The sequence below is a fragment of the Myodes glareolus genome, chromosome 1, assembly GCF_982192425.1.
Source record: "Myodes glareolus chromosome 1, mMyoGla1.1, whole genome shotgun sequence".
Classification (NCBI taxonomy): Eukaryota; Metazoa; Chordata; class Mammalia; order Rodentia; family Cricetidae; genus Myodes; species Myodes glareolus.
Genome location: NC_142026.1, coordinates 33224473 through 33250670, shown reverse-complemented (window position 1 = coordinate 33250670; position 26198 = coordinate 33224473). Strand labels below are relative to the sequence as shown.

At 40.1% G+C, this 26198-nt stretch overlaps 1 protein-coding gene across 8 annotated transcripts in view; it reads right to left on the bottom strand.

Annotated features, from left to right (window-relative positions):
• The window catches only part of Ube2f (ubiquitin conjugating enzyme E2 F (putative)), a 50334-nt gene that overhangs the window by 11499 nt on the left and 12637 nt on the right, over nucleotides 1–26198 (bottom strand). For 6 of the 8 annotated variants that reach the window (XR_007233547.3, XM_048441846.3, XM_048441849.3 and 3 more), the window contains 3 exons: nucleotides 20479–20508; nucleotides 13958–14023; nucleotides 238–335 (listed from right to left, as the gene is read on the bottom strand). Coding sequence is in view for 7 of the 8 variants with exons in the window: in XM_048441846.3 (XP_048297803.1) it covers nucleotides 238–335; nucleotides 13958–14023; nucleotides 20479–20508 (194 nt within the window). In the remaining variant the exon portion in view is untranslated. The remainder of the gene's footprint in view (nucleotides 1–237; nucleotides 336–13957; nucleotides 14024–20478; nucleotides 20509–26198) is intronic. The other 2 variants (XM_048441851.3, XM_048441852.3) reach the window with 2 other exon arrangements.

Genomic DNA, 26198 nt, shown 5'->3' with positions numbered 1-26198 from the left:
AAACATGTGCCCTCCCTATTTAAAAAATTTACATGAAATACACAAGAACACCTGCACAGTGAATACCTGCTGAACAAGTGAGTTTCTGTACTGAAACTCTCACACTGCTGCTAATGCCACAAGAAAAACACAGTGAGTTTGCATTAAAAGCACAGCTCCCGGGGCAGTGCCCCCATGTTTCCATGCCTTGTCCCTGTTGTGTGGGTGTGGAGTGAGGTTTAGGCACAGGCTACTCACCACCATGTTGTAGGCATCAGGAACTTCAGTTTCAAACTGAAATTTTCCACCCTGGTAGTAACCCTCATCTATTAAAAACACAAAACAAAACAAAAAATCTTTAAATAAAAAAAAAAGAAAACAAAAGCAAACACGAAGTTAGGATATGGCAAACACAGAATGAAGAGGTTAAAAACAGGACCACAGAGTCCCTAGGTTCCTTTAGCAAAGCTGCACACTGCAGAGCCTTGTCCTGTCCCAACACTGCCACCTTTACAACCTGTTTCATGGGCAAAGGTGCTCTCAATGAAGGGCAGGGTATCCTACAGGAAGACTGGCTCTTTTTGCAGGGCACTATAGTTAGTGTCATCCTCTTAACACATTTCCTGCATGTGTGAGTTTTACTGGTCAGCTTCCAGATTCCCTATGATGATTTCCATAAGGAGGCTGATGAGACCTGTGCACAACTTCCAATCACTCAGCACATGCTTACTCAGCACCCCACCCCAGAGAAGGCTCAAGACTCTGGGCACAGTGAGAATTCGAGAGTTACAACCACTGCCTCAGTGAGTGCTTGGTGAAGCTTCCAGGAGAAAACAGGCCTTTAGGAGATGGGTGCTGGTAAGAACCCAGGAGGATGTCTACAGATAGCATAGCACACAGACCCTCTTGCTTATTTGGACCCAACCTAGCTTCAAGAAGGGGCTGAAGGTGCTGCTGCCAGCAGAGGGTGCTGCAGCCTCTCGGTCTAACTGTGGTGTGACCAGCACTGACCTCATCATGAAGATGCAACACTAAGGCCAACTGCTTCATTTATTATTTTTAACATATATTAGATACATAAAGGAAGCCATCAGCATCAAATAAATGTGACTAAAAGCAGACTTTTTAAAGAATTTCGATGCTATAGGCTAGTAAGACGGCTCAGCAAGCTAAGGTGCTTACTACCAGTCCTGAAGCCCTGAGTTCAATCTTCAGGACCCACAGAGAGAGAACCAACTCCTGCAATTTGTCCTCTGACCTCCACCCAAGAACTGAGGCCAGCACTATGTTATCCAACAATTAAAAAGCCATATTATGGCTCTATTTGTCCCTAGTTTTCACAGTCCTTAATAAATGTTAGTGTAGCTGAAACAGCTCGATTACTGGTTATTTCCACTTCTTCCCGAAGACTTAGTGTGTAGTTCTTGTTAGCAAGAGGACTATCTTTGGGCCACTGATGTAAAAAGCTCCTAGATTTGCCTTTGCTTTTGTTAATATTTTAGTTAAGGTGCATGTTTTGTGTGAGTGTCCACAGAAGCCTACGGAGTCTAAGAGCCCCTCCCCATCCCGCAGAGCTGAAGCTCCATGCAATAGGAACCTGAAGTGAGTGCTGTGGTCACCTGGAAGAGCAGCGACAACTCTGTGCACCCTTAACTGCTGATCCAGGACACCTTAGCCAGCTCAGCATTTACCTGGGGGAGGTGCGTATTGAGAGGGGGCTTTCTCTGCACGGCCATGGCTGTGCTGGAACTCACTTTGTAGACCACACTGACCTCAAACTCATAGCTTGGCTACCACACCTAGATAGGTTTCCATTTCTAAGAAGTAAGTTCTACGTCATGGATTCAGTCTCTGGTGAGGTGTTTTTTAAAAGGTCTTTCACAACCAAGATTTGATGTCAGTCACTCGGTTCACAGAATATGTATTTTGTTTTCTTCCACTCCCAATTGGCTCTTTCCTCTGTTTGATACATTAATCAGATGTCAGTTCGACTGAGTTGAGTCACTTCTAAGGCACAGCTTTAGAAGTGTCTGTGAGCCTTTCTAGAAACTAATCATGAGGACGCAGACCTAAGGAGCCATTCAGTTTGGTTATGAGTATGGAAGTTGGAGCTGGCTGGAGTAAAGGCCACACTATGTATGAAGCTCTGGGGGTTGGTTCTTGCCCTGGCCTTTTCCAATACTGCTTTTCTTTCTGCTTGGCATGATGTAAGATCTACTATGCCCTCCCTACATAATGGACTGCCACCCCGAAAATGTCGAGCAACCCAAATCATTCCTCTTTTTAAAATGTCTCTGTTAGGTCATTTACTTCTTGTAAATACACCTGGATTTGTGACATAGAAACAAGTCTTGGGAAAAGACCCTTGCTTGCTAAGTTTAGCGACAAATAAGGACTTCTCAAGTAGGTGGCATCTTTATATACACTACAGTACATCCATGTGACCCAAAGGTTTGGCTGACCTTGTTCTTTTGTAATCTGACTTCAACCACCATGGCACCGAATATTATGTCAGGCTTCTTCACTCTTCAGATCACAGAGCCACTCTACATTCTCCCAATGATCCAGTACAAGGCTGTGCTGAAGACAACTCTCCCTGCCCCCACCATATGGTCTTTTTTCTTTAGTCAGTATTTCATTGACTGCAATTACTCTGATTTTGTTGTCTACCAGTCACACAAATGTTAGTGTTTCTAATGTGTTTCTTCTTTCATCATGTTCCTTCTGTCCCAGTAAAGCTTTTATTTAACAATTAGAATGTCTTAAGTAAGTAAGATCTATCTACATTTGATTTTCTCTTTAATGAACTCTTCTCTCAGGAAATGATCTGCTTCTTAGTCAGCACTTCCCTATTCAAAGCTGCCATCAGGCCAGACCCTTCACTTTACTATACTAGGTTTGTAGCATACAGTGCAGCCAAGGAGTGGATTACACAGCAGCAGGTCCAAGCTCTGCTCTGCCCCAGGTTTTAGAATGATGACCACAGCTGGTGAGCTCCTGACTCCCCTCCACAGCCCACATAGCCCAAGGCGAAAGAGGCTTCCTCTCCTTTAGACTTGACAGGCTGAAGACTACACCTGTAGGGTACCATGGACCAGCACAGTGTGCCAACTCGTACTACTAGCCACAGCTGCTGAAGCTAAACACATTTTACTTCTTGGTAACTGGGACTGAATCCTGAAATACAGTAAAAAAAAGCTCCTGGTTCCCTACCCATTGTTACAGTTAAGAAGAGAACTTAACACTTCTTTCTACTGGAGCTTTGCAACCTTCTCCTTCCTGCCTTCAAGGAATCACACAGATGATGAGTAACTCAGGGAAGAAAGTCTCGAAGGTTTCATGGACACTAACCCTCGAACAGAACCAACTCTACACTTGCCCTACCCCACAATGACTACTAGGTGCTCTCAAGGCTCATAAGTCACACCAGTTCCACTTTGCTCCTTGCATTTCACTACCTTTCCCTACTTTAAAACACACACACACTCACTCACACACACACACACACACACACACACACACACACACACACACACACACACACACACACAAAATGTAAAAACAGGTCCAGAGGGCTGAAAGAAGCAGCAGGAGCCTGTTACATCTCCCATCTGCACAGTGCTTCTTCAAGGCAAAGTGGAACTGGATGTATCATATCCCAGTTCTTGCCTTGGGTTCAGATACTATGCAGAGATGATTAAAGCTTCATTTAGGAAATTCAGTATCAAGCTGGATGACCTGTAATTCCACCACTAAAAAGGTATGAGCAGGATGATCAGAAGCTCGCTATTCTTGACTTCATAGTAAGAGATAAGTCAAGATAACCTTAAATAAAAACAACACAAAAGAAAAAAAATACAAAATGCCAGGCAGTGTTGGTGCATGCCTTTAATTCCAGCACTCAGAAGGTAGAAGCAGGAGGATCTTGGTGAGTTCAAGGACAGCCTGATCTACAAAGTGAGCTCCAGCACAGCTAGGACTACACAGAGAAACTTTGTCTTAAAAAAAAAAAAAAATCAAGAAACAAAAAGACAACTCCAACCTTAAGCTACTGTGAAAAAATACATTGCTTACCCTTGCAAGAAGCACAGTATGCCAACAAGCAATCACCAGGGACTGTCTCAAACCTAATGTCTCACTCTACGTTCTCTACCCAGCAAGAGTCACAGCTCCAAAGTGACGAAGCTCCCAGAGAGCTTGAAAGTAGACAGTGAAGGAAGACTTTCCCTGAGGGCAGGGACTACTTACTTTGACTGTTAATGTACTTTGGCAGGCAATTCTGAAAACTGAAATGAGATGAATCCGCAGCACCAAGTTTTAGATGAAGTACAAAGAATGTGGTAAGGCTTTTCATTCTGGTACCAGCAAAAGCATGCTAAATGATTCATCTTCAAATTCTCCTTTCTGCGTACGTAATGTAAAACAAGACGCTCTGCAGGATGAGTGGCAGCTGTGACAGTAGTCAGCAAACTGGGTTTAATTAGGACTCAGAAACTTTACCGAGTATTTCAGTATCTGGCTGGCAAAGCCTCTTTTAATCTGCTTTCACTACTGCCCAACAATATACCAGATCTAGCAATCAATTCCAAGATCATGAAAATACTTTTATGATCTTTGGTTTTAACTTTGAACTTATTTTTTGTATTACTTTTCTATTGCTGTGCTAAACACTATAACTAAGGTAACTTAGGGAGGTATCTATTTGACTCACCACTATCATAGCAGGGAGCATGGCAACAGGCATGCTTAAGACATCTTAAACCACAAGCAGAAAGCAGAGAGCAAATGGAATGGTGAGAGGCTGTGAACCCTCAAAGTCCACCCCAAGTGATATACTTCCTCCAGCAAGGCCACACCTCCTAAGCCTCCCCTCACAATGTCAAACAACTTGGGATCTAGAATTAAAACGACTGAACCTGTACAAGGCATTCTCTTTCAAATCACATTTCATCCCCATGTCCCATAGGCTCAAGGTCATATCATAAAGCAAAACATGTTTAGTCCAACTTCAAGAGTCTCTTTTGAGACTTGGCAGTCTCTTCATTGTAAGCCCCCTATAAAAATCAAAAAACAAATTACATACTTGCACACGTACAATGGCAGAGAGTATGCATTTTCATTCCAAAAGGGAGGAATCCGGCTACAGCAAGTTAACACCAGACAAAGTAAGGCTGAAACCCAGCAGGGCAAACCCCCAATCCTATAGCTCCACGGTTGATGTTAGGGGGTTCAGACGGGTTTGCCTTGTGGGCTTTGCTGCCTACCTCTTTCTGAGCTAGTTCCAATCTCTGTGTGCAGCAATCCTTGGTAGAAATCCCATGGCTTTGGCATCTTCAACATCTCAAGATTCATTTCTACAGCTTCTTGCAATGACCTCTTAGGGCCTCCAAGCAAGGCCTCCCTTTCCATACACCTAGCTTCAGCAGATCTTTGAAACCATGGAGGGAGATGCCACAACCCCTTTAAATAGTCTTGTATCCTTTACGAATCTAAACCTAGCACTGGTGCGGGAGAATTATCTGTATTCTGTCAATCATATTTTAATAAAACGCTGATTGGCCAGGCAGGCAGTATAGGCGGGAAAGCCAGACAGGAAGTAGGGGTGGAGCAAAGAGACTGGGAGAATTCTGGGAAGCAGAGAGGTTCCTCTGCCATTCCTGTGCAGACCACGGAAGAAGCAACATGTAAGCTGTCACACTGAGAAAGGTAATGAGCCCATGTGGCTAACGTAGATAAGAATAATGGGGTAACATAAGTTATAAGAGCTAATAAGTAGCCTGACCTAATGAGCCAATCAGTTTATAACCTTATGGAGTCTTGTGCGTGATTTTTCCTTGGGACTTGCTGGCTTGTTGGGGTACTGGGTGGGACAGAAACCCCAACAAGCCAGCCCTCATACTACATATGGCGCCAACGTGTGGACAACTGTATCCACATAAAGCTTGAGACAGCTTGGGAAGTAATTCTAGAACAAAATAACAGCATTGCATGGTTTCTTGGTGGCAGCAATTTCTCGGGTCTGTTCTGCTTGCTAGAGGCAAGCAAATGCTCTCATCTAAGAGAGGCTTCCTAACTCAGCTTTAGCTGCAAAACTTTGTAGCTCCTTTAAGAGGTCCTGCCGCGAAACACTTAAATGGTATTGATGAAAAGCTGAACACATGCTTTTCGGTTTTCAGTCGTAGCAGGAAAAACGCTGCGCTGTTTTAAAATGCCGGCTTTCTGGGCTGTCCTGCCAGGGCAATCTCTGACTCTTTCAGGCAGGCAGTCCGACTGAGTGTGGTCTGTGAGCAGAATGCTGCAGCTTGCTTGCTAGCAAGGACCTTGAAACGCCATAGAGTTGTGGCAGTAAACATAGCTCTGGCTGGTACCTCAGCCACGAGGATTTAGCCGTCAAAGCCACTGCTCTCCATATTGCTTAGTAAATTAAAGGCTCATGTGGTCAGAAAAAGAGAGATATACAGTAAAGAGAGATTCAAAGAGGAAGAAAACCTCTAAATATTTTACAGTGTGTTAAAAATATATGCAGGCTAAAAGTTAAAGTTCTTAATGTAAAAAAAAGGAAGAAAGAGAATAGTTGGGTGTGGTGGTACACACCTTAAATCCCAATGCCTGGGAGGCAGAGGCATATTGACCTCTGTGACTTCAAGGGACAGAGGTAGAGATTGACCTCTGTGACTTCAAGGTGTGGTAGTGCACACCTTTAATCCCAATGCCTGGGAGGCAGAGACAGGAGGATCTCTGAGTTCAAGGACAGCCTGGTCTACAGAGTTATTCCAGGACAAAGATATACAGAGAACTTGTCTCAAAAAGTAAAAGTAAAAATAGAAGAAATAGAGGTTAAAATAAAGATGGAAAATATACAGAGAATCTTGATACTGTATGCTATTATGCTCTCTTTGAATTGTTTGAATGCTGAGGAAGGAGCAACAGCTGCTAAAAGATATTTGTTTATAAATGCTGCTGAACTAATCCAAGATAGATATGTTGAAAATACCTTGACTTCTGAATTTGGATCTAAGGACATGATACTTTGGAAAGGAGGTTCTTCTTTTGTTTTCACAGAGGATGAGACCCTGTGGATTGCTTCTATCCCAATATGGTATGATAGACCACGCCCTCCTGAAAGGTTGCTGTGAACACCCTCAAAAAATTACTTCACTCAACTGCCAACTGAGATGAACCTGGCAGACAGGTTATACCATGAAAGACCTGATTAACTGCGCCCCTATACAGCAGGAAGAAGTTTGGAGAGAAATAACTACGTCCATATTCCCAAATATTGTTTATAAATGTTCTTTTACATTTAAAGGGGGATATGGTATAGATACGAATAATTTGCTTTGTTATGGATTTTAAGGTCAATTTTGTTATATGTATATATATTTCTGATCTTGATTGATGTATTGTGATTGCGTAGTTCATTTTAAAAATGTAATGTATAATTAGAAAATATAGGTTGTTAATGGATAATTATCGATAATAGTCAAGCTTGTAGTAATGTTAGTTTGGTTTTCTAGAGGTGCATAGATATATTTCAGATATGCATTTTTCATATCTTTCAAAGACTACAGAACATGGCATTTAATGTTTTAATAACTTAGGACTTTTCATGACAATGAGACACGTCTGCTCCTGGCAGCACCAATCTACTTCAAGAGAAAGATGGGCATCGAAGAGGCTTCTTATGGAGTTTGATAGCCATTTGGGCAAGAAACTGCTCTTGCCTGAACTGTTGTATAAACTGGACACAGAACCCGCAGAGAGAGGACTGCTGAACTTGCCTAAAGGTGAGATGATCTTTCGGGGTTCCTGATTCATGAAAGAGTCTGCGAGACATTCTGCAGGACACAGCAGATAGTGACTGAATTGCCTTTGAAATTTCCTGCTTCATGGAAATGTCTCTGGATATTATGGGCCTGAAGGCTGAAGATGGGTGCCCCAACGATACAGAGGAACTTTGGGTGACTGTCCAGGCAGCGAGATGTCTCTGTCATTTCTAGAGTTTTGGAAGTTGCTTACTTCTTGTTTACTTAGGTAATATTATATCCTTCTGGAGTCTTTGATGGAGTTGAAGAATAGATAGTCATAGTTATAGTTTTCCATTATTATGATAAAGATATAGTTATAAATATTGTGACTGTAATTCTTGCTTGATAACTGTTTTGTTATGTGTAATTTTACTATGTTAAAATGAAAGCCTTTCTTTTTTGTTTAAACAGAAAAAGGGGAAATGATGGAGGAGGGTTATCTGTCTATTGTGTTATTTTCATTGGTCAATAAAGAGACTGCCTTGGCCCTTTGATAGGACAGAAAATTAGGTAGGCGGAGTAAACAGAATAGAATGCTGGGAAGAGGGCAATGAGCCAGACGCCATGGAGCCAGCCACCAGGTCAGACATGCTGAATCTTTCCCGGTAAGCCACACCTCGTGGTGTGATACAGATTATTAGAAATGGGTTAATATCAAGATATGAGAGTTAGTCAGTAACTAACTCTCTAGAGATAATGGGCCAGGCAGTGCTTAAATGAATACAATTTGTGTGTTGTTATTTCTGGGACTAAGCTAGCCATGCGGGAGCCGGGTGAGGCGAAAAGCAGGCCTACCCGCAGCCCCTTACAACATAGCACCCTATGGATGTCACTGCCAAGTTTGGCTACCAACTCGATTCTTCTGTTCTAGGAGCAGAAAATTGCTTAGGTTTTCCTTTCACAAGCTGGAAGCTTGGTTGGGCCATGAGATGTGGTAGTTTGAATGAGATGTCCCTCATAATCTCAGTCACTTTAATACTTGTTCCCAGTTGATGGCACTGTTTGAGCGGAGGATAGGAGGTATGGTCTAGCTAGAGGAAGTACATCATTGGGGTGGCTTTGAGGTTTCAAAGGCTTGCATCATTCCCAGGTCATTCTTTCTCTGCTTGCTGCTTGCTGTTTGAGACATGAGCTGTTCCTGCCACTCTGCCTCCCTGCTGTGATGGTGAGACTCTCATCCTCTGGAACCAGAGCTCATATAACCCCTTCCTGTAATGAATTCCCTTGGTTATGATGTTTTTTTATCACAGCAATAAACAGACTGACACCTCTGAAGTACAAAGACAAAAAGATATAACTATAACATGCCAGTCAACTTATTTACATGAACAAAGTAATTATAGCTATAAAGACAAATGAAAGAGACCTGGTATTGAATGAACTTCTGCTTCTGGCTTGAATTAATATTTATTCATAAGGTCAGGCGGTGATAGCACACACCTTTAATCCTAGCACTCCAGAGGCAGAGGCAAGTAGATCTTTGAGTTCAAGACCAGCTTGGTCTATAGAGTGAGTTCCAAATGGCTAAACTACACAGAGAAACCCAAATAAATAAATATTCATTCACAAATTTCAGCTCTACTGGGGAAAACACTAATAGTCATCTTCATTGCCAGAGATCACTGTACATAAAATGTTTACTAGCATAAAAATCTGTAATATATTACTTAAACTATAAGTTCTTCCAGCAAGACTTGGTGGTAAAAGTCTACCTCACGCCAGACACCGCTTTAAGCACTGGGGACACAAGGGATAATATCTGCCCTTGGGAAGCTTCCATTCCAATGAAAAAGAGGACAAATAAGAGGATAGTGTAAGGTGACCACAACTATAGCAAGAAGGAGGGGGTGCATTTTAGAGAGGATTCTGGGTGAGGGCAAGACATAAGAGAGATGAGGTAGAGAGCAGTGAGGGTTTAGAGCTAAACATGATCACTGAAAAATATAAAGCAAGGGGAAAACAATTTATGTTACATAAAGATACACATGGACTGAAAAACAGAATGCTGCTTAATTTTTTAAATTCCCCAAAACTTACCATTTAAATGCCATACTATTTTGGACACTTAACATGCCTTGAATATATAAATTTTTATTGCATTTATTTACTTATTTACTTACTTATCTTACCGTGTTGAGGGTTTAGTGTCAGTATGCCCAAAGGCACATAGAGATGTGAAAGTGGAAGTCAGATCAACTTGTAGGAATTTCCCTCCACAATATGAACTCCAGGGATCGAACTCAGGTTGTCAGCAAGTGCCTCTACCTAATGAGCTATTTCACTGGCCCTCTCTGTATACCTTTACAGGTGACCACCAGAATGTCTAGGTAAGCACTCTTATTACTGAGCCACACTCGGCTCAGACGCTATTTATAACAATGGTACTGAATGGTCTGAGAATTTTCAAAGAGAATGTGGCTGGGAGCTGTGTGTTAGGGAAGGGGAGAAACCCACATGAAGCCGATGACATGTGTGTCCATTAGGTGAGACAGTGGTCACACTGAGTATCATCACAAGCAAAACACACCAGCTGAGTTCTTGGAAGGGTGAAGAAACCAGCATTGAGTGTTTCCTCAGAGTCAGAAGACGCTGCTGGCAAACAGCTCACAGAGAAGGGAAATGCCATCTGTTTTTACGATTACTTGGAAGGAGTCTCCAAGGGGGGAAAATCTGTTCTTAAAATTTACCCTTTTCTCACTGTGGCTAACCTCACAGTGAAATTACAAATCACCAGGAAAACCAGGGATGAAGTATGAATGAGACTCTAAATCTCATGTGTGAAACTGTGACACATCACGGTAATCACATGTAAGGTTTTGCATGATCACCACATATCCTAGACATGAACAGGCTAAACAAGCATTCCAAACAACCTCTGCCTCAACAACGCTACAATTCAAACAGAAGGCGCATCTCTCATGACTGGGAAATTCCACCCAGAAATGAAGGGAACGATATATGCATTTAAAAAGTTTTCACACAAATAAAATTCAACTATGGGGCTGGAGAGATGGCTCAGATGTTAAGAGCATTGCCCGCTCTTCCAAAGGTCCTGAGTTCAATTCCTGGCAACCAAATGGTGGCTCACAACCATCTGTAATGACATCTGGTGTCTTCTTCTGGCCTGCAGACATACACACAGACAGAATATTGCACACATAATAAATAAATAAATATTTAAAAAATAAAATAAAATAAAATTCAACTACGGTAAGAAAATCAGAAAGGACCAGTGATGGGGTAGGAGGGAGGCAGAGGGGACTCAGGATGCGGCAATGCTTCTCATCTTTGTTAGGGTTATGGAGGTAACACAAAATAAACATTTTGAAACCCTAAGTAGTGCAACTCAGGTCAGCACATCTTACTATAATTTTATTCCTCAGTAAAACTGATTTTTAAAAAGTAAAAGCTAAGCAGCGTGTGGCGATGCACTTTCAGTCTCAGCACCCAGGAGGCAGAGGACAGCTAGAACTACACAGTAAGACCCTGCCTCAAACAAACAAACAAAATATAAAAGTTAAGACAAGAATGGTGGCTCATGCCTACAACCCTAACTCTCAAGAGGCTGAGGCAGCGTTTTCTTGAGTTGAGGCCTGCCCAAATTATATAGTAAGCCCCTGTCCAGTCCAGGCTACATGCAAACTCTGTCTTAAACAATCGCAAAAATAAGATAAATAAATCCCATTATTTTTAAGTTTATGGCCCTGTTAGTCTAAAGTCTCCAACACCATGTTATGAGGGCTGAAGCAAATTCCCTGGCCCAAATGTTGGAAGCTGGGCCCGTGTCTAGGCCCTTGATTTGCTCCATTTGACTTGTGCTCACTTACTAGTACTATTCTGTGTCACCATTAAATTACTTTGTTTTTCTATTCTCTGGAAAATGTATCTATTCCTAAGCATGAAGAGCCATTACAACGTAAAATTATAGAAAGCGAGGACAGATGTTGGAAATAGTGTAATCTTCCACCATAGTCATCTAAGGCCTAGGTCTCATGCAAGATTCAGTTTTTAGATCTAATTGTAAGACTATGGCCTGCAAATTAGCCAGCTTCAGAGTCACACCTTCATACGTAGACAGAGAGCTACAACTTCCCTGTTTGGCATCTATACTTCTTTTCAGCATTAAGAGGAGCATGACTATAATTTCTCCCCACAAATCACAATTCTGGGCCCATTTTTAAAATGGGCAGATCTCTGCCATAGCCATATTCAATCAAGAGCAAAGCTTTCTGTTCTTGATTCTGGTTTTCACAATCAGAGCCTACATTCAGTTACCAGAAAGCATGCTAAACAAACAGTTCAATGTATTACCAGGCACTAAAATAAAAAAGTTTTATCACCTGCTGGAACGGTGAGTACTGAACCTACAACAGTTGCTTCCTGTCAGAGACAATCAGGATAAAGGCACGGTCATGTTATCTCAGTAATCACATTCAGAGGACTTAGTAAAAATAAATAAACAGGCAAACAAGGAGAAGAGGGGAGAAACACTCAGAGGAAACCACAGAACCACAACCAAATGACACTAACCAATCAAAGGTCTGTGAGCAGTGAAGAACTGAAGAGGTGTACTAGGAGACACTGGACTGACAGAGCCTACCTAGCTCACTATCACACACAAGCCCGAGTACTTAGTAAACAACATTCTTCATGGTGACTCTGGGATGAGAGAAGGCATTGTGTATTCAGTGCCCCTTAACACAAAACACAGATGTTTCAGAACGGGCAGGGACTTCACCATCTCACCCACTCAAAGATACCAGGCATGCAAAGCACCCCACATCTAAATAGGGGTAAGCAACTAACATCACACCAAAGTCACAAGTACGTCCCACAGCCTTTTGTAAAACCTTCACATAGGTTTAAAAGTAAGGTTTTTCTTGGTAGCCCAAACTGGCCTTGAATTTGTGAACTTCCTGCCTCAGCCTCTTTAGTGCTAAGCACGTACCACTGCAGCTAGATGTACATGGAATTACAAATTAGCAAAAACATTTTGAAACAGGATACTTATTATAAACATTCTCTTTGCAAAGAGACAAGCCCATGGTTTATTCATGGACTCATTAGCACATACCAAAATTCTGTACCTCTAAATTTTAATTAGTTCATGACTCATTATTCTCAGTCCTCACTCCTTTCCCTACCTCTCCCAGATAAGACAGCACCTCTATTTCCACAACAAAACTCCCCATCCTGTTTTCTTCTTTTTCTGTGCGCCTCAGCTCAAGTGACAATATGAACTTTAAGTTGGCAAATGATGCTAGAAACATACGAGGACTAATTGCCCCAGAACAGATCTGGACACCCACTCACAAGCAAACCCCAAAGGTCAGCCCACTCTAGCCTTAACAAGTGTCACACTATTTTGTCAGCATGACTTGAAGACAAATCACCCCTCTATCTCTCTCCCCTTTCTCTGCACCATAATCCTTTGCTGATAGTGTCATTGGAATAATGTCCTCCTTTGGGCACTTCAGCATTTTCACTTCAGACAGCAAGTGCTAAGGGGACACAGCTGATGCAGCTCCCACTCTTGTGGTTCCTTACAAACACCTATGGTTTGCTTTTCTTGGACAAACCCTGAGAATTGATTCCCCTACTCTTCCTATCCCACCTATTGGGAAATAGCATGAGCTGGCTGCACGATTGGCACCAACATGGGTTGGTGATCAGCCACTCCTATTCCAGTATCTTCACTAAACAAGTCTGACCAAGGGGACATGTTGCTGCCTGGAGACAAGGCACTGACTCAGTCCTAAGCAGGACAGATGGTAATCTGTCTGCTAGAACCTGGGCCCAAGTAGTGTGCATCCATTTAATCCTGACATTGTCCTGTTTGACCCCCTACTCTGTAGATGGGGGCTGCAGATGAGCAGCTAAGCAATTTACCCAGGTCAGGCTCTTCTGGAGTATTATCAGAGCCCACTCATGACTTCAAAGCCCACACTCAACAGTAGGCTGTAAGTAGCATTAGCTGTTTGGTTTACATGAAGTCACCAAGACACTGAGTGCCTCACATTCACTTGACATCTGGCTGCAAGACATAGGCCTTATCATAAAGAATGGGAGATCTAAGTCTTTAGATGCTACAGAAAAACAGATTTGGACAGACTTTACACTTGCTGTTTGAAAATTACATGAACACTGGAGTATGCAGGAGTATTTATTACCTGGGCTTACAGTCAGCTGAAAGCAATGAAGCTTGTTTGGATCAGGGAAGTGTACTTTACATGTACCTGCAAAAGAAACAGCCATTAGGAAGGTCTGCAATGAGCAGCTATCCACATGCTGAGCTAAAGCTAACACAGATGTCAGCAGTGTTGACTTACAAATGGGTCCCGACACTCAACTGTTCTGTTGTTGTTCCTGCCATTCTCATCTTACTAAATTCCAAACCAAGGTATTTACTTCAACTTTGAAATGGTCACTGAAGAGTTCTTTTTATTAATTAGAGAATTTTGATATTTACTCTGGAAGAAACTATCTTTCAAAAGCATTAACGTCAAGTGGGTAAAGGTTAACTAAACATGGAAAAACCAGAAGAACCAGGTTAAGCGTCTATTCAACTTACTCTGTACCAAAGAGATTCACAGACATGCATGTCCATCAGAAGTCAAGTTAGAAAGGAGATGCCTTAGAGTTAGCTGCCACCCAGCATTTACCATAACACTGGAGGGAAAAAACAAACAAACCAGCGATCCACCTGCCTCTGCCTCCTGAGTGCAGGGATGCTCATCTTTAGTTCTAGCACCGGGGAGGCAAAGGCAAGCAGACCTCTATGACTGCAGGGCCAACTCAGCCTACATAGTGACACACTTTCTCAGAGAAGCAAAAAACCAAAAACTTCACACCCTAACTGGTAACTCAGCTTGCTCTGTGGAACGAAGCTTCACTGAGCTCAGTAGCAATGTTCTGGCCTACTGGTTACTAAGAAAGAAGGGCCTCAGTCAGTTCAAGCACACCATTGAGGAGAGACATCAAAGTCAACGGTATAGTCAAGGGAAGTTGTCTATTGCACTGGCTGCCTCCTTCACAAAGGATACAGAAGGACTGCTATCACTTATGAAACGCCTTTCATATCTGTAAGAATACTCAGGAAATCTCTTCCTATGTTCATGTAACTCAGAAGATACACGTATAAATTCCTTAGTGTATCTACAAAGGTTGTTGCTTATAAAAGTCCCACTTGTTCAGTTCTACATTGATAAAATTTTCAACAAAAATAGGATGATTTAAATACAGTGAGAATAACCTTAAAAAACATTTGAGTTCACACTCTGGTTTCATTTTGCTATTTACTAAGCATGTCATACATAGAACACTGAGATAAAACACATAGAACAATTTAAGACCAAGATAGACTTTCTTTTTTACAGCGGGGGGGTGGGGTGGGGTGGGGTGCTCAGTCTACAGGTTAAGAAGCAATTTCAGAAACACACTACCCCATTCTTTACTTTAGAAATAAAGAGACTTAGACTGGAGAGACGGCTTTTCCAGAAGTCCCAGGTTCAATTCCCAGCACCCATACAGCAATTCACAACTGTTTGTAAGTAACCCCAGTTCCAGGGGTTCTGACACTCTCACAAAGACGGGTGAGACACAAATGCACACAAAATGAAAATAAATCTTAAAAAAGTAAGTTTTTTTTTAAAAAATAAAAAGACTCAAAGCAGTATGTCAAAATTTTCTGCAAAAATCACATTTAGAACTACGTACACTGAAAACAGGCTTCATTCCCTTATCTTTTCAAAATTTTTTAGGTTAGCTAACAAAATATTGGGTTTCACCATGGCATCTTCACGCATCCTTATTCTTCACACTCAATCATTCCCCTCCCCCACTAACCTTCCCTCTATTCCCCTGCCAAGCTGCTTTCCTATCTTCCTACTAGTTACTTCCAGTTTCCTTTTCCATGGAATATTACCTTTTCCATCTGTTAGTCTCTTCCTGTCTTATGATCCCCCTTCCTAGTTTTAGAGCTAGCTCCCCAATACAGAAACATCTATGTATCATTTTACATAGTTTCTGCGTATGAGAAAAAACAAGGAGCTTATCTGAGTCACACTTATTTCTCTTACCATAAACATCTCCAGCAGCATTCATTTACCTGCAAATGCCAGGATTTTATCTCTTTACAGCTACATAAAATTCTTATGTATGGTGCCAGGCGGTGGTGGTGCACGCCTTTAATCCCAGCACTCGGGAGGCAGAGGCAGGCGGATCTGAGACCAACCCAGTCTACAAGAGCTAGTTCTAGAACAGGCTCCAAAGCTACACAGAAACCTTGTCTTGAAAAACAAACAAACAAACAACAAAAAAAAAACCAACAAAATTCTATTGTGTATATGTGCATTTTCATCACTTCCTGGCTCTTGTGAATAATGTAGCTCTAAGTGCATTTGTACGAGTTCTTGGTATACTGACTTACAGAGAGTCCTTTGAGTATATACCTAAGACTGGAATAACTGGGTTATATGTAAGTTCTATTTTCTTTCTTTTTTTTGGGGGGGGGGAGAATTCCATATTGACTTCTGTGATCACGCAAGGTTATTCCCATCAAGAATGAATAAGGATCATCTTTTCCCACATCCTCCGTAGGATGTCTTGTCATTTGTTTTCTTGACAACAGCCATTACAACTGGGTTGAGATTGTATCACTAAACTAATTTAATTTGTATTTCTCTCATGGTTAAGGATGATAAACACTTTTTCAAGAACTTACTGGTCATTTGTATTTCTTCTTTTGAGAACTGTCTAAAATTCACTAGCTCATTTATTGATTGATTTAGGTTTTTGTTTAATTTTTACAGTTCTTTATATAGCCTGGATATTAATCCCCTGTCTGATGCATAGATGGCAGATTTTTTTAAACCATTTAAAATTATTAGTGTGTGTACACATGATGTATGTGGGTGCACATTTCATGGCACATATGTGGAGGTCAGCAGACAACTTACTTTACGGAGTTGGTTCTCTCCCTCTAGAGAGAGATCTAACTCAAGTCTCCAGTCTTGCATGACAAGTGCCTTCACCTTCTGAGCCATTTCATGGGCCCATGACAAAGAATTTTCTCTATATTCTGTAGACTGACTCTTCTCAATGGTGATTGTTTCCTTTGCTATGGAGAATCTTCTTAATTCTATACACCATGTTAACTCTTAGGATTATTTCCTGTGTTACTGGACTTCTTTCCAGAGAAACCTGTCTATGCTATCTTAAAGTGTTTTATCTTGACCTTATTTTTAAAATAGAAACAACAATCTTTGAGATACAAGTAAGAAGAGATGAAGGCTTAGTAAATACTTCAATCATTATTTGAGATTGGTGTTCTCCGTTTGTTTGTAATACCTGGCACCCTTTTTCTTTTAACAAGAGTTTAAATGTGGAATCTCTGAAATGGATTAGCCTTCCAAAAATACAAAATAACACAAAATATACAAAATAATAAAAAAAATACATAGTAAAAGAAGTTTTAAAAATTAATGAAACCACCAAAATCCAATAACAAAGTTTAAAGTTCAAGAAAAGTCAAGTTAAAAAAATATATAAAAGGCTTTTCAGGAGGGAGGGGAGAGGCAGGGAGGGGAGCAGAGCAAAATGTAGAGCTCAATAAATATCAATAAAAGAAAAAAAATATATCAAAAGAGAAAAAAGGCTTTTTACACACACACACACACACTCACACATATATATGAAGGTTTTGATATATACATGTGTGTATGTTTATATATGGAGAGAGCGCGCAAAGCTTAAAACGCTAGAATTAGTTTTTGTTATATAGAAGAGGACCTAAGTAGATGTGCATTTCCAGAAAAGCCTCTATGCGCTTGCTCATACAGAGCTCTGAGTTCATTCTGCAGTTACTAATTACACTGCCACATAGAAAGCTATCCTTATGGCTCTGTAAACATTTTAGAAAAGGTTTTAAACAGACAGCAAAGAATTAGTTTGTGGTGGCCTGTTTCTTCTTCAGGATGATGAGTGGAAGATTTGTGGAAAGCATGGGGAAAGAGCAGAAAGAAAGTGAAAGCAGCATGTCAAATAATGTGTGCTATCTGATGTTTAAGCCACAGGATGGGAAACAGACCACATCTTTTCCAAATCCTGCAAGACTCACGTCAAACACAAGCTAGTTCTAAGTGGAAACTCTGTGCTCTCTAATGAAGACACACAGACAGTGACTGGACTAGAATACAAAAACAAAATCACCATGTGGTACTTTTTTATAGGAATGTCCCAACCACAGGCAGGGAGACAGGCAAACAAGCTTATCACCTGACTCCAGCGCTCTGCCCTCCTTGTCTATCACGCCTATGCACTTTTACTTTCCTAGGCATTTTTTTCTTACACAGAGACAGGGTTTCCTAGAAAAAGCACTGGCTGTCCTGAAACTCACTTGTATTTCAGGTTGGCCTCAAACTCGGAGATTCACCTGCCTTTCCCTCCCAAATGCAGGGATTAAAGGTGTATTAGTTAAAGCATATCCTTTTGCTTTTCCCTAGGTAGACAGAAATACTCCCTCCACCCCCACCCCCATGTCTGGGACTGAAACCAAAGCATTACAAATATTAGGCAAGTATTCTGCTACTGAGCCATTCCCCAGCTTCAAAATTAACCTTTCAATACAATTCCCAGACAACACCTTCAGTTCTGAATGGAAGTAACTCTGAGGTCAATCCAGAAAATTCCAAAATGTTTTGGCTGAGACCAGTCAAATAAATATATTTTCTATCATAACCCACTCTTCCCCAACACTAATGGCCAAGTGGTGTAGGTAGACCTTTGATCCCAGGAGACAGAGACAAACAGTTCTGATTTTTGAGGCCAGTCTGGTCTACATAGTAAGTTCCAGGCTATCCAAGGCTGCACAGTTGAGGTCAGTCTTAAAAACAAAACAAAAGCCCTTTAACAAACAATTTGTGTTCTCACAAACTAATTTCACAACCAGCCAAGGGTTGCAGGTCACCAACTTTAGGTGTCAGTGGGAATGAAGTCTCTCCAAGAAATGATAGATGGGACTCCATATCAAACTGAAAACCCCCACACAACAAGTTACCTGTATGAGTAGGCATTCTTAGACTGAGAACTACTTTTAAACCAAATAACGCAATAAAAAGCTTTAGCAAAAAAGAAAAAAATAGTAAAATGGTCAAAGCTTTCAGACTTTTAAAGACATGACATGTAAAAGATCCGGGGGAAGATTAGTGATAGAAAAATAGAAATCTAATGTCATCCAAGTACATTTCTGGATGACAACTGCACAATCAGGTCCAACTGTCAGAAGAAAGACCGAGCAAGGGAGGTATCTGGATGAAGGGCTGTGCAGCTGCGTTTCCTCAGACACAAAGATAATGAATGGCCAATGAACACCTTCTGAATTAAATGGGAGCATACTCCAAGCAGAGCTGTCAACAGAGGAATCTAAAATGGCTGAAAGACACTTAAGGAAATGTTCAACATCCTTAGTCATCAGAGAAATGCAAATCAAAACAACTCTAAGACTCCATCTTACACATGTAAGAATGGCCAAGATCAAAAACACTGATGACAACTTATATTGGAGAGGTTGTGGGGGAAAGGGAACACTTCTGCATTGCTGGTGGGAATACAAGCTGGGATAGCCCCTTTGGATATCAGTGTGGTGATTTCTCAAAAAATTAGGAAACAACCTTCCTCAAGACCCAGTAACACCACTTTTGGGTATATATCCAAAGGATGCTCAATCGTGCCACAAGGACATGTGCTCAACTATATTCATAGCAGCTTTGTTTGTCATAGCCAGAACCTGGAAACAACCTAAATGCCCCTCAACAGAAGAATGGATAAGAAAAATGTGGTACATTTACATAATGGAGTACTACAGAGCAGAAAAAATAAGGACAGCTTGAATTTTGCAGGAAAATGGATGGAGCTAGAAAACATTATTTTGAGTGAGGTAACCCAGACTCAGAAAGACAATTATCACATGTACTCACTCATAGGTGGTTTTTAAACATAAAGCAAAGAAAGCCAGCCTACAAACCACAATCCCAGAGAATTTAGACAACAATGAGGACACTAAGAGAGACTTAAATAGATCTAATCTATATGGGAAGTAGAAAGTAGAAAAAGACAAGATCTTCTGAGTAAATTGGGGAGCATGGAGACCTTGGGGGAGGATTGAAGGAAGGGAGAGGCAGGGAGGGGAGCAGAGAAAAATGTAGAGCTCAATAAATATCAATAAAAAAAATCTTAAAAAAAAAAAGAAGAGCTGTGAGCTCCTAACACACACACATTCCTTTAAACTAGAAGGAGGAACAGAAGGAAGCTGACCAAACATGCCTCCATTACATGGAGACAGTATTCTACATGTGCTATTCAGAAGGACTAAGAAACCTCTTGTTGTATTTTGAGACAGGGTCCCTCTACATAGACACAGCTATCCTGAAGCTCACTTTGCTGACCAGTCTGGCCTCGAAATCACACATCTGCCTGTTTCTGTCTCCCAAGTGCTATGATTAAAGGCACGTGACACTACACTCAGCTAGAACCTCATTTTATTTGATATTTCAGAAAAAAATTCTTCTTGCCCAAAACTATAATTCATTCCCAACATACACAATATAGGCTTTTTGCTATTCAAAGTGATTAAAACAAATTTTTTTCATGCCATCACTATATAGTACCAATTTGACTAGCATGCTATACTTACAGGGTAAATTAGCTTCAAGTTCTGCAACCTCTGTAGAAATAAAGAGACTGTGGTTAATAGTCTTCATATTATTCATTTTAAATTAGCAATCTTTTCTAGGATTAGAGAAGAAAAGTAAGCTAGATGAACTGGAACCTGGTCTAAAATTAATATTTTAAGCCTTTAGTTTTCATATATACAAGATAACACACAGAACACCAATAAATGAAGCAAAAAATTAGACAATTCATTTTAATAAGAATAAAAATCATGTCACATTCATAAAGTAACTGACTATAGGTAAGCAGTAACTACAGTGCTTTTAAAAAATTACTCCTTCCAAGTAACAGATCTATTTTTTTCAAACTGTGATGATTTCTCTTCCCAAATGTACCTTCCAGATACCCGATGCTGGAAGTTACAAAATAATCCCACACTAGTACATATTTTCATATAATAAAGGGTTATTTATTTAGGGGAGACTCACAGATAACTGTCCTAGATCACAGTCCTCTGCATGAATGGGGAACAGAAACTGAGTCTAGTAGTTACAGGGAGCAAGAACAAGCTGTACAGCTTGCACTTATAGTATAAGAGACCACGCCCAAGTGGGCTGGTATCTTAAAGGCTATTGGCCAAAGGAGCTCTTTTGTTTAAATAAGAGAGTTACAAACCCACTATAAAAATGTGTACATTAGGAACAGATATCAAGTATAAAGTTAGAATTACAACCAGAATAAACAATATTAAGCAAGGAACATATCCTAATTTTTTAATAAATGTTCTGTCCTAAGGAGTCTAAATCTTATATTGGAAATGGCTTGGCTAGATCATAAGAGGGCAGTAACTACTACTATCTAATCTTCAACCCCATCAAAGGCCTGAGAAGGGAGATAACATTACTTGAGTAGGCAGAAAGTGCAATCGAGCAGCTCCAAAATGTGCAGTAAATGACAGAGACAACTGGCCGCCTGAGCAATCACCCAAAGTCTCATTTGCAATGTTTAAGCCACCAATTTTGTAAGGCCTAGAGTAACTGACAGACCATTTTCAGAGGCAGAAAAATATTCAGAACTGTTTTACCCTGTCTTGGCTAGGTTTGGCAGTCTTTTTTCTTGTATCCTGCTGGGTCCAGTCTGGACATTGTGCACTTTGTCAGTGGTCAAGGCATGGGCAGTTCCTTGCCCAAGGGCCAGTTGTGCCAAAAAAGAAAACAAACTCCAAGTGGAATGTCTTTGGTGTTCAATTCTCTCTAGGGAATAGACTGGTGCTGCCAGGAGCACTTGTGTCTCACACCAACAGAATCCTAAGTTATTTAAATGCCATGTTTCACAGATCTTTGAAGTGGTTGAAGGTTACCTATCTATGAATACAATCTCTATGTATCTAGAGGACCTAATTAGTCTGACTAAAAGTATAACAAACATGAATGACTATTGACCTATAATACTTAATACCTAAATAACTTAAAAGATTAAGACTTTATATCAGAATATTAAACAATCTTTAAACAATTATGCAGTAAAGGAGGACAATGATTTTAAAATGTAAACAATGTATAAATATCTTGATCAGAGGTAGATATATTGCAATATGATAAATACATTCTAAAAATTATATCAATATACAAAATGTCTTAAACAAAGGTAGAAACACACACGCATAAAATCTAACAAAGTAACTACGCATAGCTGCATAAACATTGTAAACAGAAATAGGAGCATATTCAATATAACAAGTATAATTTGAACTCGTACCATCCCATTCAGTTTTCTTTCTTTTTTGAGATCTCTGTGCCTACAAAATTTCCACCCCAATCCCCAACCCTATACAATAATAAATCCCGAAATGGTGTCCCTAACCAGGAGGACAAACTTTATTGGGACAGGGTATGTCATCTTCTAGAATTGCTTCCTGCTGTCATGGTATGTTTTTTGCTAGGGGATCCTGTAAAGACAAATGATGGTTAAGTATTAAGATTGCTGTTTTGTATAACTGCAAATGGTCTCTGAGTAGCCGACAGTGTTTTTTTGTTTTGTTTTGTTTTTTTGAAGTTCTTATTTGGATTTCTGGCCAGAACATTGTAAAAGTTCACCATTTCCACAGCTGGTACCCCAAAACCAGTCTCATAGTAGCACTATCAGCATCATGACGTCATATCAACCAGGTGGAGTCATTGTTGTGGGTTCCCATTTTCTTCCTGGAAGCTTCAAAGATTACTGCAGGAAAATCTACTGTTCATTGCTAAAAACTTAAGCATTATTCACATAGACATATATTCAACAAAAGATACAAATCAGACAAAACGGGCATGGAGAAAAGTAAAATATTTCCTTAAAATCTATTTTCTTTCTGTCCCATACCAGATGGCTCCTGACTTGAGAAATTCTGAATTTTTCTTTTAACAACATGCTTGGATTTAGAGAAGGATAGAGCCAACATCCAACTCTAAAGAAGCTCTGATTTTTAAGTAGAGATGCATACTAGTCCAGATAATCAAATTTTACCATGCAGATAAAACAGCATCATAAGTCAGATTTCTCTTTGCTTATTGATTCTTTCTGGATAGCTATTTTTTCATCTTTAGGCACCTAGATGTCCAAGGTCTCTCAACTCTTTGAAGAATATTTTCCTGTGAAGATAAGAACAGAATCCTGTCCTAATCCTTATGAGATTTTCTTACCACTTGCATGATTGTCATCTCTGGTTCTGGGAGATGCTGGAGGACAAACAAGCTGCTCTTGCAACAATTTGGCGCCAACGTGGTGTATATGTAAAACCTGAGAGGGCTTGAAAAGGAATTGTAGACACAAAAATCCAAGTTTAACCACATTTTTTTTTCCCAGTGGGCAGTTTGCCGAAGCTCCATTAAATGTTTCAATGACTTAGGACTTTTCATGACAATGAGACATGTCTACTCCTGGCAGCACCAATTACTTTGAGAGCAGAATAGGCATGAGAGAGGCTCCTTAGCCATTTGGGCAAGAAACTGCTCTTGCCTGGACTGCTTCACTGGACATGTAGGACTCGCAGAGAAATGACTGCTGAACTTGCCTAAAGGTGAGATGATCCTTCGAAGTTTTTGCTTCATGAAAGTCTGTGAGACATTCTGGTGGATACAGAAGAAAGTGACTGAATTGTCTTTGAAATTTCCTACTTCATGGAAAAGTCTGCCAGATACTATGGGCCTCTAGGCTGAAGATGGATGCCACAACAGTACAGAAGAACTCTGGATGACTGTCCAGGCAGTGAGATATCTGTCATTTCTAGAGTTTTGGAAGGTGCTTACAATGCCCTTTGTGTTTACTTAGGTAATATTATATCCTTCTGCAGTCTTTGATGGAGTTGAAGAATAGTTATAGTTTTCCTTAGTTACGATAAACGATAAAGTAAATAGAAATATTGTAACCGTAATTTTTGCTGATACCTGTTTTGTTATATGTAATTTTGCTATATTAAAGTTAAAACCTTTTTTGTTTAAGCAGTAAAGAGGAGGTGATGTGGGAGTTCCCTCTGTGTGTTGTGATTACCATTAATGAATAGACTGCCTTGACCTGTTGGCAGGGCAGAACTTAGGTAGGTGGGGAAGACTGGACTGAATGCTGGGAGAAAGAAAGGAGGGGTTAGGGAGACGCCATGGATTCGCTGCCAGAGATAGACGCACTGAAACTTTGCTGGTAGGCCACGACTTGTGGTGATATACAGATTAATGGAGATGGGTTAAATTAATATGTAAGAGTTAGCCAATAAGAAATTTGAGCTAATGGGCCAAGCAGTGATATAATTAATACAGTTTCTGTGTGATTATTTCAGGGCTCAGTAGATGGGTGGCCAGGAACCAACAAGCGACCCTTTTACCCTCTGTCAAGGTTTTTATTTCTCAAACCAAATCTTTATTGATTTTGATGGTATCCATAGCTTTTCTTCTCCTGTGGAAACAAGAGCAAAACTCATTCCCCAATGTAGCACATCTCCTGGTTTCCACTGTGAGGTCAACACATCTTTGAAATACACCAGCTGATTTAATTCAGACATTTTTTCTATTATTGAATATCTCTCTGCTGCTGCCACTGTTCCTTTTTCATTAGCATTAAGAAAATTCAAGGTTAATAAGGGATTATGCAATCTACTTCTGGGAGTATTTTCCATCCCTTTCTGTTTAACACATCTTTTCTAGTTCAATTTGATCTTTCTATAGCTGTCTGACCTGTATTGTTTAGTATACTTATAATGTGCTTTATATTATAATAGCAAAAAAAACCCTATTTCATTTTCTTAGATACATGTGCTGAACCATTGTCTGTCTTTTTTGTGTAGGTATACCGATGATGGTCATTACTTAACTTCTAATAAATGCATGATTACCGAATCAGCCTTTTCTGAGGTCAAAGCACTCGCCCAGTGAAAACCCGAGTGTCAATGGTGTAGTGTACATATGTTAATTTTCCAAATTTTGTAAAGTAGAACACATCCATCCGCCAGATCTCATTCCTTTGAATACCCTTTGGGTTAGTTCCTGTAGGTAATGGTGTTTGGTTATAGAAAAAGTAAGTAGGACATCTCCTTAGCTTCTTGCCATGTAATAGAAATCTCTTTTCTTTAAACCTTTGTTAATTACATGATGTTTCTTATAAAATTTTGAGGCCTTCAGCATACTTCCAATCAATAATCAATCAATTTCTGCATTGCCTTGTGCTAGAGGACCTGGCAGACCTGTATGGGACTGGATGTGTGTTATGTATATGGGACAAAGTCTATTCCTGATTATGTCTCGAACCTGAATGAATAATGAAGTCAATTCTGTATCATCTGGAATAAGTTCATCAGTTTCAACATGCAAGATAACTCTTTTTTGCATACTGCAAATCAGTAACTATATTGAGAGGTTCTTTAAAATCCCTTGGTTATGTACTATGAGAATAGCACATAACTCTGCCATTTGGATAGAATTATATGGCTTTGTTCTACCTTAATTTTTCTGATTTGTAACTTGCCTTTATGATTTATTTGCATCAGTATAAAATGTACACGCTCCAGTTATTGGTGAATCACGTACAATTCAAGGAAGAATTTAAGTATTTCTCTTTATAAGGTTAATCCTATCACTTTTGGGATAACTGCTATTAATTTCTCCCCACCCCCCAAAAAAATAGCACAAGCTCTTTGCCATGGTTCATTGTCTTCCCATAATTTAATTTCATCAGCAGTAAAAGGAACTATAATCTCTGTTGGGTCTATACCTGTGAGTTGACGAAGTCTCAATTTTCCTTTTATAGTTAATTCAGAGACTTTTTCCGCATAAGTTTTTAATTTTTTACTTGGCTTACGCAGTAAAACAATCCAATCTTAAATAATATCTTCCCTCTGCATTAAAATTCCTGTAGGGGAAATTCTGGAAGGCAATATGATTATAATACAATTAAGATTTGGATTCATTCCATCTACATGTACCTCCTGTAATTTCTCTACAACAACCATAAATTCTTTTTCTTCTTTAGCTGTTAATTCTCTGAGACTATTTAAGTCTTTGTCACCATCTACGGTTTGTTTTTTTTAAAAGATTTATTTATTTATTATGTATACAACATTCTTTCCATGTCTGCCTGCATGCCAGAAGAGGGCACCAGATCTCATTATAGATGGTTATAGGCCCCCATGTAGTTACTGGGAATTGAACTCAGGACCTCTGGAAGAGCAGTCAGTGCTCTTAACCTCTGAGCCATCTCTCCAGCCCCTAAGGT